The 16,751-nt window shown below is 46.0% G+C and overlaps 1 protein-coding gene across 3 annotated transcripts in view; it reads left to right on the forward strand.

Annotated features, from left to right (window-relative positions):
- The window catches only part of LOC115146053 (tetratricopeptide repeat protein 7B), a 64,092-nt gene that overhangs the window by 43,044 nt on the left and 4,297 nt on the right, over nucleotides 1-16,751 (forward strand). The window contains exons 16-20 of one of the 3 annotated variants that reach the window (XM_029687825.2): nucleotides 837-953; nucleotides 2,426-2,523; nucleotides 3,929-4,117; nucleotides 8,279-8,419; nucleotides 13,066-13,268. In XM_029687825.2, the coding sequence (XP_029543685.1) occupies nucleotides 837-953; nucleotides 2,426-2,523; nucleotides 3,929-4,117; nucleotides 8,279-8,419; nucleotides 13,066-13,268 (748 nt within the window). Of the gene's footprint in view, nucleotides 1-836; nucleotides 954-2,425; nucleotides 2,524-3,928; nucleotides 4,118-5,422; nucleotides 5,483-8,278; nucleotides 8,420-13,065; nucleotides 13,269-16,751 lie in introns of all 3 variants that reach the window. The other 2 variants (XM_029687826.2, XM_029687827.2) reach the window with 2 other exon arrangements.

Raw genomic sequence — 16,751 nt, forward strand, 5'->3', positions numbered from 1 at the left:
GAATTATAAGTAAAATGGTCTGTCTGTAAACATTGTTGGAAAAATGACTTGTGTCATGCACAAAGTAGATGTCCTAACCGACTTGCCAAAACTATAGTTTGTTAACAAGAAATTTGTGGAGAGGTTGAAAAATTTGTTTTAACGACTCCAACCTAAGTGTATGGAAACTTCTGACTTCAACTATGTATTCAATATATATGTGTTTTATTTTCATTTTTTTGTTTAACCAATTGGGGGGGGGGGGGGGATTGTGTGTATGTTGGGATGAGGAGGAGATGGAAAGGTGACGGTAAGGTCATGTTGTATTTATATCACAGTGCTGCACTGGGAGGAACGCGTTCGCCTAGGAGAGAAGGGTGGGTGAGTTGGGGGAGGAGTCTATAAATGGGAACTTAATTCACAGCACTGTCCACCACCCCCCCCACCACACCAGACCAATGGAATTGTCTCACTACTCTCTCTCTCTCTGGGAGCGAATTAGTGTCCACATAGGCTTTCATCAAACGCTACTCTTCTCTTCTCTTGGTGAATGCACCCCTCCTCTGCTAGATCTCCTCCCAGGCATCCTGGAGATAGAATTCTAATGCTACTCATTGACGATGGAGTGTGTAGCAGGCGGTGAAGGGTGCTCTCCTCTCTCTGCAACCTCACAACATTGTGTACACATAGCTTAGGTGCTGGGTGGAAAATACTACATTTCTCCCACACCACCTGTATTACTACAACATTTTTATCTGAGTTGTATCATTATAGAGAGATGCAGAGAGTCCACTCTGTAGATAACTGTGTTTTAGAGTGTGTCATCCTGTGTCTCAAACTGGGTGTCTCCCGGGCAGCCTGTTGTTCACCAAGGTGAAGCTGGAGACGTTGTGTCGAGGACCTGAGGAGGCTCTGCTCACCTGCAAACACATGCTGCAGATCTGGAAGTCCTGTTACAACCTCACCAACCCCAGGTACAAGTATAGTAGTACCCATTACACAGGCAACATGTTTTGTCCGCGAGATTGAATGGAACTGTGTATGGAAAATAGCAGTAAAATATGTCGGACACACTACCATTGCAACCTGCGGTATTACAAACCACCTTCAGGAATATTATGCCGTATAATGTAGTGTTTTGGAATGTCAGAAAAGGACGAGCGAGTGAGACTGGTCTGAGTCTGGGGCCAAATGTGCATTATCCCGATCTCCTTTTGTAAATATGTGCACCGCCTTTAGCCACAATCTCCTGCAAAACACTGGTATTAACGATCACGAGAGATGGAGCAGCACTGCTTCCCTGATTTTTATCCATGGCTTTTTAACACGCTTTAAAGAGAAACAGGCCTGAGAGCAGTGTACTGGAAAGCACTTTGTAACTACTATCGATATAAAAAGGTTTTTATAAATACAACGTTGATTTATTGAGCTAAATGACGTATACTCCTTTCCTTACTGTTAGTGAATCTCGTCTAGCCATAACCCAAAATCTCCAGAGTGTGTGTCCCAAATGGTGCCTATTCCCTAGTTAGTGCACTACACTATGGACTCCTGTCAAAAGTGGTGGACTACAATATGGATATGGTGCCGTTTGGGACACAGCCCGTCTGCAGCTAATGGTAGCCGTGCAGCAGAGAGAGAGAGCGCGAGTCAGTGTGGACAGATCAGTCCCTCACCTCCATGTCAGACTCTCATTAAACTGAAGAAGTTTAGTCCACGGAGATCAATTACAAGTAACCAGACTCCTCTCCTCCTGGTCCTCTGCTGCACCCACCCCCCATAGACGGGGGCCGAGGCTACTGTTGCCCTACTATTCCTATACTGTATTGTCTGTGTATACTCGCTGGTCATTATAGACGGTGAAATAGCGTTTACCTCAGCCAAACCCTACAGGAGGGGAATATACCAGAAGCGAATACATTGCTGTGTTAAAGTTTGTCAGGAGCTCTGTTTTATGGCGGTTCTTCTGTCTCGCATTTAGAGTTTTACTGCCTCTGCGTGCGTTTCCCGTCAATGCTGTTGAAATATACCGTCCCGAACAAACGACAGAACAGAACTGGACTGAGTTCAGACAGGGACCAGTAATCCACCCAGACCAATACATCAGAATGTTTAACTGTCCCTGTGACACTTGACTAGGGGATATCTCCAAATTCGTGACTATCCAGTACATCCTTCTGTTTCATGAACTGGATTTTGCATTAGTCTTTGTAGCAGTCCGCTGCCTGGTACCTTACTCCTTCCTAAACTTGGAGCGTTGCTCTCGGTTTCATCACCTATCCCATTGCAGTAATTGTGAAGCTTACCAAAGAAAGACAAAAACACAGCCCTTAACCTGCGCAGCAGTCATGCTAAGAGGATAGATGGGCAGGGAGGGTTTTCAGGAAGCTTAGCTGTCTAGTTGGTGTTTTACCTATTTTCTCTCTGTGTGTGTGTGTGTGTCCAGTGATTCAGGTCGAGGGAGCAGCCTGTTGGACAGAGCCATAGCAGACAGAAGGACGCTCAATGCCATGACCCTGCCTGACTTCAGTGATCCAGAAACGGGTAAAGTCTAACCTCACTACCACCACCTCGCAACCATAGAGAAATGGAGAGGAGTTATAAAAGCAGGACACTAGCTTACCCCAGGACACTTAACATGTAGCCCGAGTGTGTGTCTGTCTGTGCCATCAGGGGCTTGACAGTGACAGCAGTGGAGTTGGCAAGAGAACAAACAGATATGTGACCAGGCTACTTAACATGGTCGCTATCCCATTATGAGGGAAGCAGAAAGCTTCAAATGCCTGTAGGTCATGAAAATATATTAAAATGAATCCCAGGGACATGCAGGTTAAAGCCTCTCTAGCAGCAGCTACATATATTCACATGAATCTACTACTGTAACTGTACATCCCTGTCCACGTCTCTGTCGTCACACTGTGTCCTGTCTCAACATGACTACTGTATCTACAACCACACCTGTATATTGCTCTCTGTCTCCATGGCTACAGGGTTTATGGCCATACTGGAGTAAACTACAAGCTGCTGCTGTTAAGGGCTGAACCTCCGAACAACCACTCAGCCTTTTACTGAGTGATCAGAGCAGTAGAAGTGGTGGGTTGGAGATTCAGCCAAGGAATACCATTCTAACAGCGGAGGCTGGTGGGAGGAGCTATAGGAGGATGGGCTCTTTGTAATGGCTGGAATGGAATTGATGTAATCGAGTTCAACATGTTGTTTCCATTTGTTTGATGTGATTTATTCCATTCCAGCCATTAAAATGAGCCCTTCCTCCTATAACTCCTCTCACCAGCCTCCTCAGCAGTCTAGAAAAGACAAGAAAAAATGTATATATAGGTCTCTTGTCATTGCAGCTAGAAAACGACACTAAAGCAGTCTGTCCAGACATTTTAAACATCACATCTTGTATTTCCCCATTCTGTCTCTGTCAGAGGTGTGAAGACACACCCTGTAGACTACATCCTGTCAAAGTGTGTGACCGTTGATCAACATCTTTCCTTTTCTAAATATTCATGTTTTTTACTGCAGTGTTCAATGTCCAACAGCTTTTCCTTCCTATCACAATAAAGGCTTTTATCTGTGTGTTACACCATACCGTATCAGAGTATACTGAAAAATATATATAAACGCAACATGCCACAATTTAAAAAATGTTAGTTACATATAAGGAAATCATTCAGTTTAAGTCAATTCATTAGGTCCTAATCTATGGATTTTACATGACTGGGTAGGGGCGGGGGAGCCAGGCCCAGCCAATCAGAATGAGTTTTTCCCCACAAAGACAGAAATACTCCTCAGACTGATCAACCGAAAGGTCTCTCTAAGTCAGCTATGCCATTTTCTCTACTTTCAGTTAGCTGTTGCTAAGGAAAGGCTGCAGTCATATGTTCTGTGTTATATATATATATATATATATCTGTGTCATCTTTTACTTTTCTGTTGTTTCTAGTCTCTGGCTCCTCCTCTCTCTCGGGGTCCGAGCCCGCCTCCCCTTCTTCCCCTCTCTTTCACGCCGGCCCCTCCCACCTCCCTCCACCCATCACACCCCCCAGGGCCGACCCCCCTCTGCACCCCCCAAAGCTGGCCGGCGGCCATCATGCTTTCTGTGACCACACCCCTCGACGAGAGTCCACCAATAGTAATGCTCCTCTGCACCACGTGCGGCCAATGGCATGTTGTGGCGTGCGTGACTCACTGCCCAATCACAACCATGCTTGCTGAGTGTGTGTTTTTTTTAACTCGTCCAAAATGGCACCCTTTTCCCTACATAGTGCACTAGTTTTGACTCTGGTGTAGTGCACTATAGGTAATGGGGTGCCATTTAGAAAGTGACTTCACTGATTAAGCCCTAGATACAGTAGTTGTAGTGTACCAGTGTTCTGGGCTGTGGTGTGTGTTCTATGTATAGTTCCTTAACAATGCTAAAAAACCATGCTGGAAAGGACGAGGTGAAAACCTATCATAGCCAGCCAGCACAGTATGATTTGGGTCGGCCCAATAGTGAGTCGGGTGTGTCCAGTCCTGTGGGCATAACGGGATCCTGTCCTATCGCCACGGAGACACTGAGTGGATGACGTTAAGTCCCTAATCTGCCTGAGAAACAACAACGTCTGACAAACAAGATGTCAGTTCAGTTGGCATGGAGTTTGTATGTTTTGGGGTTAACAGAGGAAGTGTAGGATACAGAGTGTGAGGAGAGGTTCTGGTTAGGCACTAGTACTACAGGTACACTCTACCGGCAATACAGGTAAAAACCCACCCGCACTCGCTCAAGCACGCTCACTCTCCCCACACACACACACACACACACACACACACACACACACGTCACAGTACTTCCTGTTATGTTCTCTCCTCTATCTAGCTCTCTGTCCCCTGGCTTTCTCTTTCTATTCATCACTCTGTTCATTTGTCCTTTGGTGTTCTACTATCTTTCCCTCGTCACCTTCCATTGTACCATTTTATGTTTTACTGCTTGATAAAGGGTTGGATTGAGGCACTTCAAATAACCACAGTGTATTTACACCTGCAATAGAGGTCCAAGGTTTTTGTGTTTGCCCGTCATAATGCATGTTTGATGTTTAAATAAGGAACGTGATAAAGGTGGTTTTTAAGGAAGGAAAAGCTTGCACTGGTGGCAATAGCAACCACAGAAAACGTGCAGGGGTGAAGCAGTTTAGGATGGATTGGATTGACACATTGATAGTGAATCATTGTGTGGATCCATTTTCACTGGCACCACCTTAGCATAAATAACTTCAGCAGTCACTAATGTTAGTGTCTTTTTGAAATGTTTCTGTTAAGTATACTTCAGTTTTGTTGTTGAGTGGAAGTGATTTTAAAGTTTTCTCCTAGCTGTATCTCTTTAATTTTCCCTCTTTAATTAATTTTCTATTTTAAGTAATCTTTGTTCTTTGTTGTTTGTTGATTTGTTATTTTAAAGGCAGCCCTCCAGATGCTAACTTTCATCAGTATCATGGTTTTTACTCCATGTTTTCAGTTTGTAAGTAGCGCTTTTCTCCCTCCGCTCCCTCTCTCCCACTGACGCTGGACTCTGACTGATGTATCACGCCTCCTGGCCTTGGCCTGATTTTTCTTTTCCTCCACAGTCCATGTATCCATCCGTCACCACCAACCCACCTGCCTGTCCCTCTGTCTGTCTGTGCTCCTAAAGTCAGTCAGTCATCCACCACGTGTGGACCATACCGGAGGCTGTCCGGCCGCTATTCGCTAGCTCACCTTATTTTCTGTTTTGTTTAGTTTAATTTATTTATTTTTGTCCTCAGGCCCTTTGTGCTACAGCTAAACAATTAGCTCACTGAGCTTCCTGACTCGGTGGGCCAGCTATGGAGTAGGCAGCTCCATAATTAAAGAGGCAGTATCATTTCCCCTGGCTGGCTGCTCTATTCTATCCACCAGACACACAGCCTTATCGTGTGGGCTCCCTCCACCATACAATACAGAGCTCATTAGCCAGACCAATCCCAGACGGGCTAGCGGTGTTTTTGTTTTTTCATTTGTAATTTTATTTGTGTTTAGTTAAAGAGCTATGGACTATGTTGTCCATGACTGACTTGTGTTGTAGAGACCAGTTAGTTTCACTGCTGGGCTTTCACAGACTATTAATAGGTTTCATTTAAGCTTCCCGAACACACACAGGCCACACTCTTGTCATACAGCCCGGTGTTCTTTGACATTCTCTTGGATTTCACTAGAAACAAAACAAAAAAAGGGGAATGGAAGAGGAGGAAGCAGCTCTGACCTCTCATGCCCCAGTGAAATGGATACTGTTTCTTTAAGAACATGTAGATTCTTTCTGTGCTGCTGTGAACTGACAACCCACCCTCCACATCGCTCTCCATTAGTGCCTTGCGCTTTGTACCTTGCATGAAGGCACTTTTGGCTACCCTTTTAGGCCGCTGTGTGTGAGAGAGTGTTTGTGTACTTTTTCCTAACAGCATGGATTACCATTTTCACTCATCCAGGTTAAGATTACACCAGTTTAATCCAGGCTTAATTTGACCCTTTCACCTGCAGTGGGTGCCATTTAATTGACTTCATTGGATAAAACGAGTATCTACAGCCTGCTTGGTGACACAGCTGTCTGTCTTGATGGTACAGCTCCTGGTGCTCTTTCTCCATCTATCCAGGGACCTTTTAAAACAATCAATCCCTCCACTCAACCGGGTGTTCCTTCCTTCTGTGATAAACCTTCTTCAGCCATATCAAGTTGGTGTGTCCATAGAAATAGAATGACTAGAACAGGCAAAGCCCTTCAGACCTTGCCAATATGCTCAATTTGGCTGACGTGGCTGTGTAGTTCCATGGTTGACGCTGGATGCATCCCAAATGGCACCCTATTCCAGATATAGTGCACTACTTTTGAACAGAGCCGGGCTGAGACTGGGGCTCTGTAGGCTTAGTGCTGCTGTGAGGGAGGGAATAGTATCGATCTCAGGCTCTGAGTCCCAAATGGCATCCTATTCCCTTTACAGTGCACTACTTTTGACCAGGGTACATAGGGCTCTGATCAAAAGTAGTGCGCTATATATGGAATAGGATGCAATTTGGGACACTGACAGGGTTTGTAGGTGCATACTGTGTGACTGTCGCTTCAGTCAATAGCCAGGGAGCCAGAGAGAAAGCAAACATGTTATTTTTCTGATATGAGGAGAGAGAAGAGTGAAGCAGTTTGACGCGAAAGGCTGCCTGCCTGCCTGTAATCCTGTGGTGTGGGTGTTCAGAGAGACAGAGTGAAGGATGAGAATGTGTAGTTGTAGGAGAGCGACTTCTTAGAGGAGCTATTGTGTTCAGATCATAGAGCTTTAACCATATAGGACGGTATATGTATGGTTCAGATTGTGTTCATCACTCGTGTGTTGAGGCAATAAAAGGAGTCGGTGTTGTGTTTTATGGCCAGTCGGTAGTAATGGTGAGTGACGTGTGTTGAGGAGAAGAGTACATGTTAAAGCATTCATGTGGACCATAGATGGATGCTACTGGTTGTTAAAGGGTCTATAGCGTAAGAGTCACTGAGCTCCAGTATGCAGAAAGTGTGTGTGTGCTGTGTGTGTGAGAGTGAAGTGGCCGTGTGTGCCTCACCAAAAGCCTGCCATGCAGATTGAGAACCCAGAGAATGATTCCTATTCCCATTTCACTAAATCCTCTTAGCAGCATTTCAGCTTAAACACAAATCAAATCTCTACTCCCAACTCACAAGACCTTATCAACAACATCTCTCTATTGCCAGGGATATTTTCTCTCCCCCCTAAATTCATCACAGGACTTTTCTTTACCCCGGTGCTTTCACTAGATCTTCTTGACAGGATTTGAAGATAGGGACCATTTGTGCTTTAATCTAAAGCTCTTTAAGGCCAATAATGAAAGCTCTTTCGCTCTTTAGAGCCGGGGAAAGTAGTATCCACTCCAAATAGTATTTTCCACCAACTCCAGTCCCAAATCAGTTGGCCTAGTTTGTACAGCTACAGCCAGGTTATTGTATGTCTATACGTCTGGATATGTGAATCAGTGGTTTGCAAGGATAATCGACAGTTAATAGCTGCTGACTTAGTAACGCTGCCTGTCACTAGTAGCCTATATAACATGAAGCTTTTTGTGAAGGCATGAAGCCATCTGTGTGTGAAGTTTTGTGCAGCTAATGTCCTGAACGATGGATGCAGAATGAGTGGAGTAACATTAGCCTAAAGTTGCATCCTTTTACCATGAGGAGGTGCTGGTGCTGCTGTGCTTACCCCCTCTTCTCCCCTGTCGTCCTCTCCTCCTCCCCCTCTATCTGCAGGCTCGGTCCACGCCACATCCATGGCGGCGTCGCGGGTGGAACAGGCCCTGTCAGAGGTGGCCTCCTCCATGCAGAGCAGCGCCCCCAAACATGGACCCCTACACCCCTGGATGACTCTGGCTCAGATCTGGCTCCACGCAGGTATGATAGTACACTATAACACACAGCTATGGTAGTACACTACACCACTATAACGCACAGCTATGGTAGTACACTACACCACTATAACGCACAGCTATGGTAGTACACTACACCACTATAGCACACAGCTATGGTAGTACACTATAACACACAGCTATGGTAGTACACTATAACACACAGCTATGGTAGTACACTACAACCCCTATAGCACACAGCTATGGTAGTACACTACACCACTATAACACACAGCTATGGTAGTACACTATACCCCTATAACACACAGCTATGGTAGTACACTACAACCCCTATAGAACACAGCTATGGTAGTACACTACACCACTATAACACACAGCTATGGTAGTACACTACACCACTATAACACACCGCTATGGTTGTACACTATACCCCTATAACACACAGCTATGGTAGTACACTACAACCCCTATATAACACAGCTATGGGAGTACACTACACCACTATAACACACAGATATGGTAGTACACTACACCACTATAACACACAGCTATGGTAGAACACTACACCACTATAACACACAGCTATGGTAGGACACTATAACACACAGCTATGGTAGGACACTATAACACACAGCTATGGTAGTACACTACACCACTATAACACACAGCTATGGTAGTACACTACAACCCCTATAACACACAGCTATGGTAGTACACTATAACACACAGCTATGGTAGTACACTATAACACACAGCTATGGTAGTACACTATAACACACAGCTATGGTAGTACACTATAACACACAGCTATGGTAGTACACTATAACACACAGCTATGGTAGTACACTGTAACACGTAGCTATGGTAGTACACTACACCACTATAACACACAGCTATGGTAGTACACTACACCACTAACACACAGCTATGGTAGTACACTACACCACTATAACACACAGCTATGGTAGTACACTATACCACTATAACACACAGCTATGGTAGTACACTATACCACTATAACACACAGCTATGGTAGAACACTACACCACTATAACACACAGCTATGGTAGGACACTATAACACACAGCTATGGTAGTACACTACACCACTATAACACACAGCTATGGTAGTACACTACAACCCCTATAACACACAGCTATGGTAGTACACTACAACCCCTATAACACACAGCTATGGTAGTACACTATAACACACAGCTATGGTAGTACACTATAACACACAGCTATGGTAGTACACTATAACACACAGCTATGGTAGTACACTATAACACACAGCTATGGTAGTACACTATAACACACAGCTATGGTAGTACACTATAACACACAGCTATGGTAGTACACTGTAACACATAGCTATGGTAGTACACTATAACACACAGCTATGGTAGTACACTATAACACACAGCTATGGTAGTACACTACACCACTGTAACACACAGCTATGGTAGTACACTGAGTCAGTACACCTCTGTCAGTAACACACAGGCTGGACAGCCAGAGAGGAGTTAGTATAATGCTGCTGTACTATCCTGCTGTTATTGTATTATACCCTTATCCTACTCTCATTAATTATGTGTACCAAAAATGATATCCATTATCCAGAATGATATCCTGGAGTTGTGTGTTGTGTGCACTTGTGTTCATGCATGTGTGTGGTGTTAGTGATTGGCAGGGTGTGTGTGGGAGTGGTAATCCATTGACTCAGGGGAGGTGGGGTAGCAGACAGCAGCTTAATGGAATCGATATGTTCCTGTGAGGTGGTCTGACTGTTAAGCGTTAACATATCCCAGGCAGGGCCTCCTGGACTGTTGCTGCTGCCTTTCATTTGCAGTCCTCCTGCGATGGGTGGGAAAGAACACACACACACACACACACACACACACACACACTGACTGCTTTATGTTGTCATTATCCTTATTGCCATCCTTAGATACTTAGATACTCACACTGATAAGAAAACCAAGGGGACGTCACCTCCCAATAAAACTGCCTCTCTTTGAATCAGCTCTGAAAGGGAGATATAAGGATGGATGGGGGCATTGTGAGAGGATAGGGGGGCATTGAGAGAAGGAAATGGGGTGAGAGAAAGAAGGGGAAGTTAGAGAGAGGATAGAGAAAAATGGGGCGAAGGCAAGTAGAGAGAAGACTAGAAGGAGGGGGGGGTGCAGGGAGAGGGAGATGAATCCGCTCCTGCTCTCACTGCAGAGCGTTGAAATGCCAGAAGCGGAGGCCAGAGCAGAGCAAGGTCCCTTCCCTCCCTCAGCCAGCTGCTACTGCTTGCCTATCTAGTAGTGCTGCTGAGGCTTTGTGAACCAACCCCAAACAGTCTCGTCCACACACACACACACACACACACACACACACACACACACACACACACACACACACATATATATACATACACACACGCTGCTGGAGGGTGAGCAGGGCTGTGGCGCTCCATGAAGATTTTCCAAAATGCCAGAGAATGGAGAGATGGGGGATGCTGTCCTGGATATAACCTCCTTTCTCTGGGACCAACAAATGAGGACAGCACTGGAGGCTTAGCTGGCTGCTCAGAGAACAGCCTGCCTATAGACAGACAGACAGACACATAGCCAGACAGACAGACAGACACATAGCCAGCCAGACAGACAGACACATAGCCAGACAGACAGACAGACACATAGCCAGACAGACAGACAGACACATAGCCAGACAGACAGACAGACACATAGCCAGACAGACAGACAGACACATAGCCAGACAGACAGACAGACACATAGCCAGCCAGACAGACAGACAGACACATAGCCAGACAGACAGACAGACACATAGCCAGACAGACAGACAGACACATAGCCAGACAGACACATAGCCAGCCAGACAGACATAGCCAGACAGACACATAGCCAGACAGACAGACAGACACATAGCCAGACAGACACACAGCCATACAGACACATAGCCACATAGCCATACAGACAGATAGCCATACAGACACATAGCCATACAGACACATAGCCAGACAGACACATAGCCAGACAGACACATAGCCAGACAGACACATAGCCATACTGTAGTGGCTTCCTTTCGTCTTTACCATAGCCACTGCCCAAGCCTGAAGCGGGGTTGTTTGGTACGCATACAATCCACACTCAAGGTTTCCAAACGGCCAAACATTCAATGACATCCAGGGATATGGTGCAACAAAAATGTTTATTCTTCTTATATCTAACAAATAAATGATTCTTCAATCAACTTGAAGCATAGAATACTTTATATGGAAAATACATATTATGACCTGTCTGTATGTCTGTATGGTCAAAAAACTATACCGCTCCCGCATCTAGCAAGGACTCTCCCCCTCCCGAAGGCCCAACTTCCTGCCTTTATCCTAACACACTTACCACAATACAATGAATAGGCAAGAGGGGGGGGGCAAAAACTAAGTTACACTAACAACAAATGAATATATCTCAATCAGGTAAATATAAATCATAAAGGTACGTACCTAATATTTCATAATTTACATTAATATATTTACACAAATATACATGGAGCTCCATATGTTCGGTCTTTTATACAAATATGTCCAAATCGGCTCTAACACATACAGACACATAGCCATACAGACACATAGCCATACAGACACATAGCCATACAGACACATAGCCATATAGACACATAGCCATACAGACACACAGACACATAGCCATACAGACACACAGACACATAGCCAGCCATACAGACACATAGCCAGCCATACAGACACACAGACACATAGCCAGCCATACAGACACACAGACACATAGCCAGCCATACAGACAGACACATAGCCATACAGACAGACAGACACATAGCCAGACAGACAGACAGACACATAGCCATACAGACAGACAGACACATAGCCATACAGACAGACAGACAGACAGACACAGACATACACGGACACAGACATACTCGGACACAGCCATACACGGACACAGCCATACACGGACACAGACATACTCGGACACAGCCATACACGGACACAGACATACTCGGACACAGCCATACACGGACACAGACATACTCGGACACAGCCATACACGGACACAGCCATACACGGACACAGACATACTCAGACACAGCCATACACAGACACACACATCCATACAAATACGGAAACACAGGGACAGTTTCACACAATCAGACTTGCACACACACATCAGTGCCACTATAAGGTCATGTTTGCTCATAATTATTATTATAGTTTTTCAGCTATTTCACCCAAAAGGAAGACCAATAGGAGACATGATATGATCTTTGGATGTAAGTCTGTTTTATTGCTTTTGGAAAACTCACTTTCAAGTCTCTGTCTGTATGTGATCTATGGGCTTTACTTTAAACCCTTATTTACAAAGCAATAAGGTGTGTGTGTGTGTGTGTGTGGAATGTTTATCAGGCTGGCTGCCACCTGCTAGAAGCTCTCATTTCCTCTCTTGATGAAATCATTAAGTCAAAAGACGGCTATCACCCCTCTGGTCTGCTGCACCTCCCATTACCATAGGAAGTGTGTGTCTGTGGGTCTGTCTGAAACGGTTTCTGTTAGTCAGTCAGTGTATGTCCTAGTTATTTATGTCAGTGTGTCACCCTATCTACTCTCTCTCCTATCTCTTTCTCTCTCTAGCGGAGGTGTACATTGGCATGGGCAAGCCTGCGGAGGCGACGGCCTGCACCCAGGAGGCTGCCAACCTGTTCCCCATGTCCCACAACGTGCTGTTTATGCGGGGCCAGGTGGCTGAGCTGCGGGGCAACGTGGACGAGGCCAAACGCTGGTACGAGGAGGCCCTCTCCATCAGCCCCACCCACGTCAAGACCATGCAGAGACTGGTGAGTGTCTCTTCTGTTCCCCTCTTCTCTGTCTCCCGCTATCTCTCTCTCCATCATCAGCCCCACCCACGTCAAGACGATGCAGAGACTGGTGAGTCCTGAACCTCTACATCCCTCTGTTCACATCTGTTCTGTTCTCCCTCTCTTTCGTCTTCCCTACTACTGCCACGTCAACCATGCAGTCTGACAGCTGACATTCTGTCACTCTTATGGGCCTCCCAGTCCCATATCCATAGTGCTTCCCATAGAGTCGCTCTCTCAGGTCATAGTCAAGTGGTGCAGACCGAGGGGGGAAGCCCATTGTTACTGTCACTCTGTAAACCTCCATGCTGCTTGCTCATCACTTTGAATGGAGAGACTGCAGGTCTGACTCATGCTGTTAGCAGATTAGCTTTTCCTTCTGTTTATTACAAACGAGACACTTTTGGGATGAAAAGGCTGCATTGAGCCTAATGAAAAGGGCCTTTTGGAGGAGAAGGGGAGAGATACCGAGAAAGAACAAGAACAAGAGACACAGCATCTCTCTATCTGATGAGCTCATAGTAAAAACCCAATTATGGAAATTGAAAATGGGAGCTTGTGATTGGTTGGTGGTGAATGCAGAATAAACCCAGAAGAACCCACCACATTGTGCTGTGTCAGCACCTCAAGCAAGGGGGATTGTCCAATCTGTTCTTTTTACATGCTCTCTCACTCTTTCTCTCTCTCACACTTTCTTTCTCTCTCTCACACTTTCTCTCTCTCTCACACTTTCTCTCTCTCTCACACTTTCTTTCTTCTTTCTCTCTTTCTCCCTTGCTATTTCTTTCTCGCACTCTTTCTTGCTCTTTCTCTCTCTCATATACTGTACAGCTTGGCGCAAAAGTGAGAAGTTTAGAGCTTCTACTGTGTTGTGACTGTAAACAGTCTAGCTAGAATGGGATAATGCCTGAGGCTGTAGTGGAGAACTGTCTTATTGTGTGGGCCTGTTCACTCAACTGTGCGCGCGTGCAGATCTGTGTCCTTGCGTCTCTAGGATGAGATGGTGCTGAGACAGGAACAGGATTTGTCCTCTAGCAGCAAAGAGAAGAGCAGCTTTATTGGCTGACTGACTAAAGGAAATAGTCCTTATTCCCCATGACCTGATTTGTGTTCTCTGCTGATAACTCTTCTCTCTCTGTGTTCGATTTCCCAGTTCAAAGTCTCTGCTTTGACTGTGTTCTAGTAGAAAGGCCGTGTTCCAGTATCCTGCTGAAAATGAAATCTAATAATGTGTGTGTCCGTGCGTGAGTCTGTTTTAAATGCCTTATTTTGTCTTCTACACCAAGCTAAGCTAATCACTGGGTGGAGACCTCCTTCCAACGCCTGTTGAATTATAAATGAGCCTCTTTCTTCTAGAGAAACAGGAGAGCAGTCCTGACTGCTGCCGTAGTGGGGACACACACATCCCTTACTGAGCTGAATAGTGGAGCCTCGTCCCTCTGACTGTAGTTTGTGGTGTGATGGTGACTGGAATAGTTTGTGTTGGGATGGTGACTGGAATCGTTTGTGTTGGGATGGTGACTGGAATAGTTTGTGTTGGGATGGTGACTGGAATCGTTTGTGTTGGGATGGTGACTGGAATAGTTTGTGTTGGGATGGTGACTGGAATCGTTTGTGTTGGGATGGTGACTGGAATCGTTTGTGTTGGAATGGTGACTGGAATAGTTTGTGGTGGGATGGTGTGATGGATGACGTTGGGTGCAGTGTTTGGCTGCTGGGTGGTGTGATTGTTTCACCGTGTGTCTCGTTGGTGTAGCGTCTGGGATGCACAATGTTTGTCAGTCAGTCTGTCAGAGCTGATAAAGCAACGTGGTAATGGGTCTTGCACACTGTATGGCACGATTTATACACTCTTTATACTCCTCTCCCTCCATCCACCACTCTTTCCATCCCTCTGCCTTGACAGGCCAGTTTGTGGAGGGCTGTGCATCACTCCACCACTGACTGGCAAACGGAAAGAGAGCGGGAGAGAGACGTGTCGTCTCCACCGTGTCGTCTCCACCGTGTCGTCTCCACCGTGTCGTCTCCACCGTGTCGTCTCCACCGTGTCGTCTCCACCGTGCCGTCTCCACCGTGTCGTCTCCACCGTGTCGTCTCCACCGTACCGTGCCGTCTCCACCGTGCCGTCTCCACCGTGCCGTCTCCACCGTGCCGTCTCCACCGTGTCGTCTCCACCGTGCCGTCTCCACCGTGCCGTCTCCACCGTGCCGTCTCCACCGTGCCGTCTCCACCGTGTCGTCTCCACCGTGTCGTCTCCGTGCCTCCGCCGTGCCTCCTCCGTGTCTCCTCCGTGTCTCCATGCCTCCGCCGTGCCTGCTCCGTGCCTCCTCCGTGTCTCCAACGTGCCTCCTCCGTGTCTCCAACGTGCCTCCTCCGTGTCTCCAACGTGCCTCCTCCGTGTCTCCAACGTGCCTCCTCCGTGTCTCCAACGTGCCTCCTCCGTGTCTCCGTGCCTCCTCCGTGTCGTCTCCGTGCCTCCTCCGTGTCTCCCGTGCCTCCTCCTCCTCCGTGCCTCCTCCAACGTGCCTCCTCCGTGTCGTCTCCGTGCCTCCTCCGTGTCGTCTCCGTGCCTCCTCCGTGTCGTCTCCGTGCCTCCTCCGTGTCGTCTCCGTGCCTCCTCCGTGTCGTCTCCGTGCCTCCTCCGTGTCGTCTCCGTGCCTCCTCCGTGTCTCCAACGTCCTGTCCTGAGGAGCCACTGCACTCACTGGGAGTCTGGGCTGCATCACCACTTATGCTGCACAAAAGTTAACACACATCAATAATGCAACACGGCATGTAGAAAGGGTAAAACTGTTCATTACTGTTAACAAAACAATGTCCATTACAGGCTGGAACACTATAAAATTCAAGAAGATACCAGTAGCTTCCAGCTTTGTAGGCTAAATTTCCATCAATTCACTACCCTAGTACCGTGTTTGGGATAATATGCAAACTATAATGCAAAATATTGCTGATTTCAAAGCTGATTGTGACCAAAAACCTTTTTCATTCACTTCGTCTCCCCCGCCTCACATCTCTTCCAGTCAAGATAATATTTGCTTGTGCCTCGAACTGTGTTTGTGAATGACGTCATGGGTCTTGAAGAGACAGTACACACTTTTATAAAAGAAGAGATGGCTTATTCTATGCAAACATTATTGATCAGTACCATTTTAAAATAAGTGACTTCCTCATGAAGCTGGTTGAGAGTGCCAAGAGTGTGCAAAGCTGTCATCAAGGCAAAGGGTGGCTACTTTGAAGAATCTCAAATATAAAATATATTTAAAAATCTACATCTTTTTGGTTACTACATGATTCCATATGGGTTATTTCATAGTCATAGTTATTCGACAATGTAGAAAATAGTAACAATAAATAAAAACCCTTGAATGAGTAGGCGTGTCCAAACTTTTGACTGGTACTCTGTCTTGAATAAGTTCTATTCTGTGACTTTGGCCATTAACCCTTTCTTTTTTTTGTTGC

The sequence above is a fragment of the Oncorhynchus nerka genome, linkage group LG18, assembly GCF_034236695.1.
Source record: "Oncorhynchus nerka isolate Pitt River linkage group LG18, Oner_Uvic_2.0, whole genome shotgun sequence".
Classification (NCBI taxonomy): Eukaryota; Metazoa; Chordata; class Actinopteri; order Salmoniformes; family Salmonidae; genus Oncorhynchus; species Oncorhynchus nerka.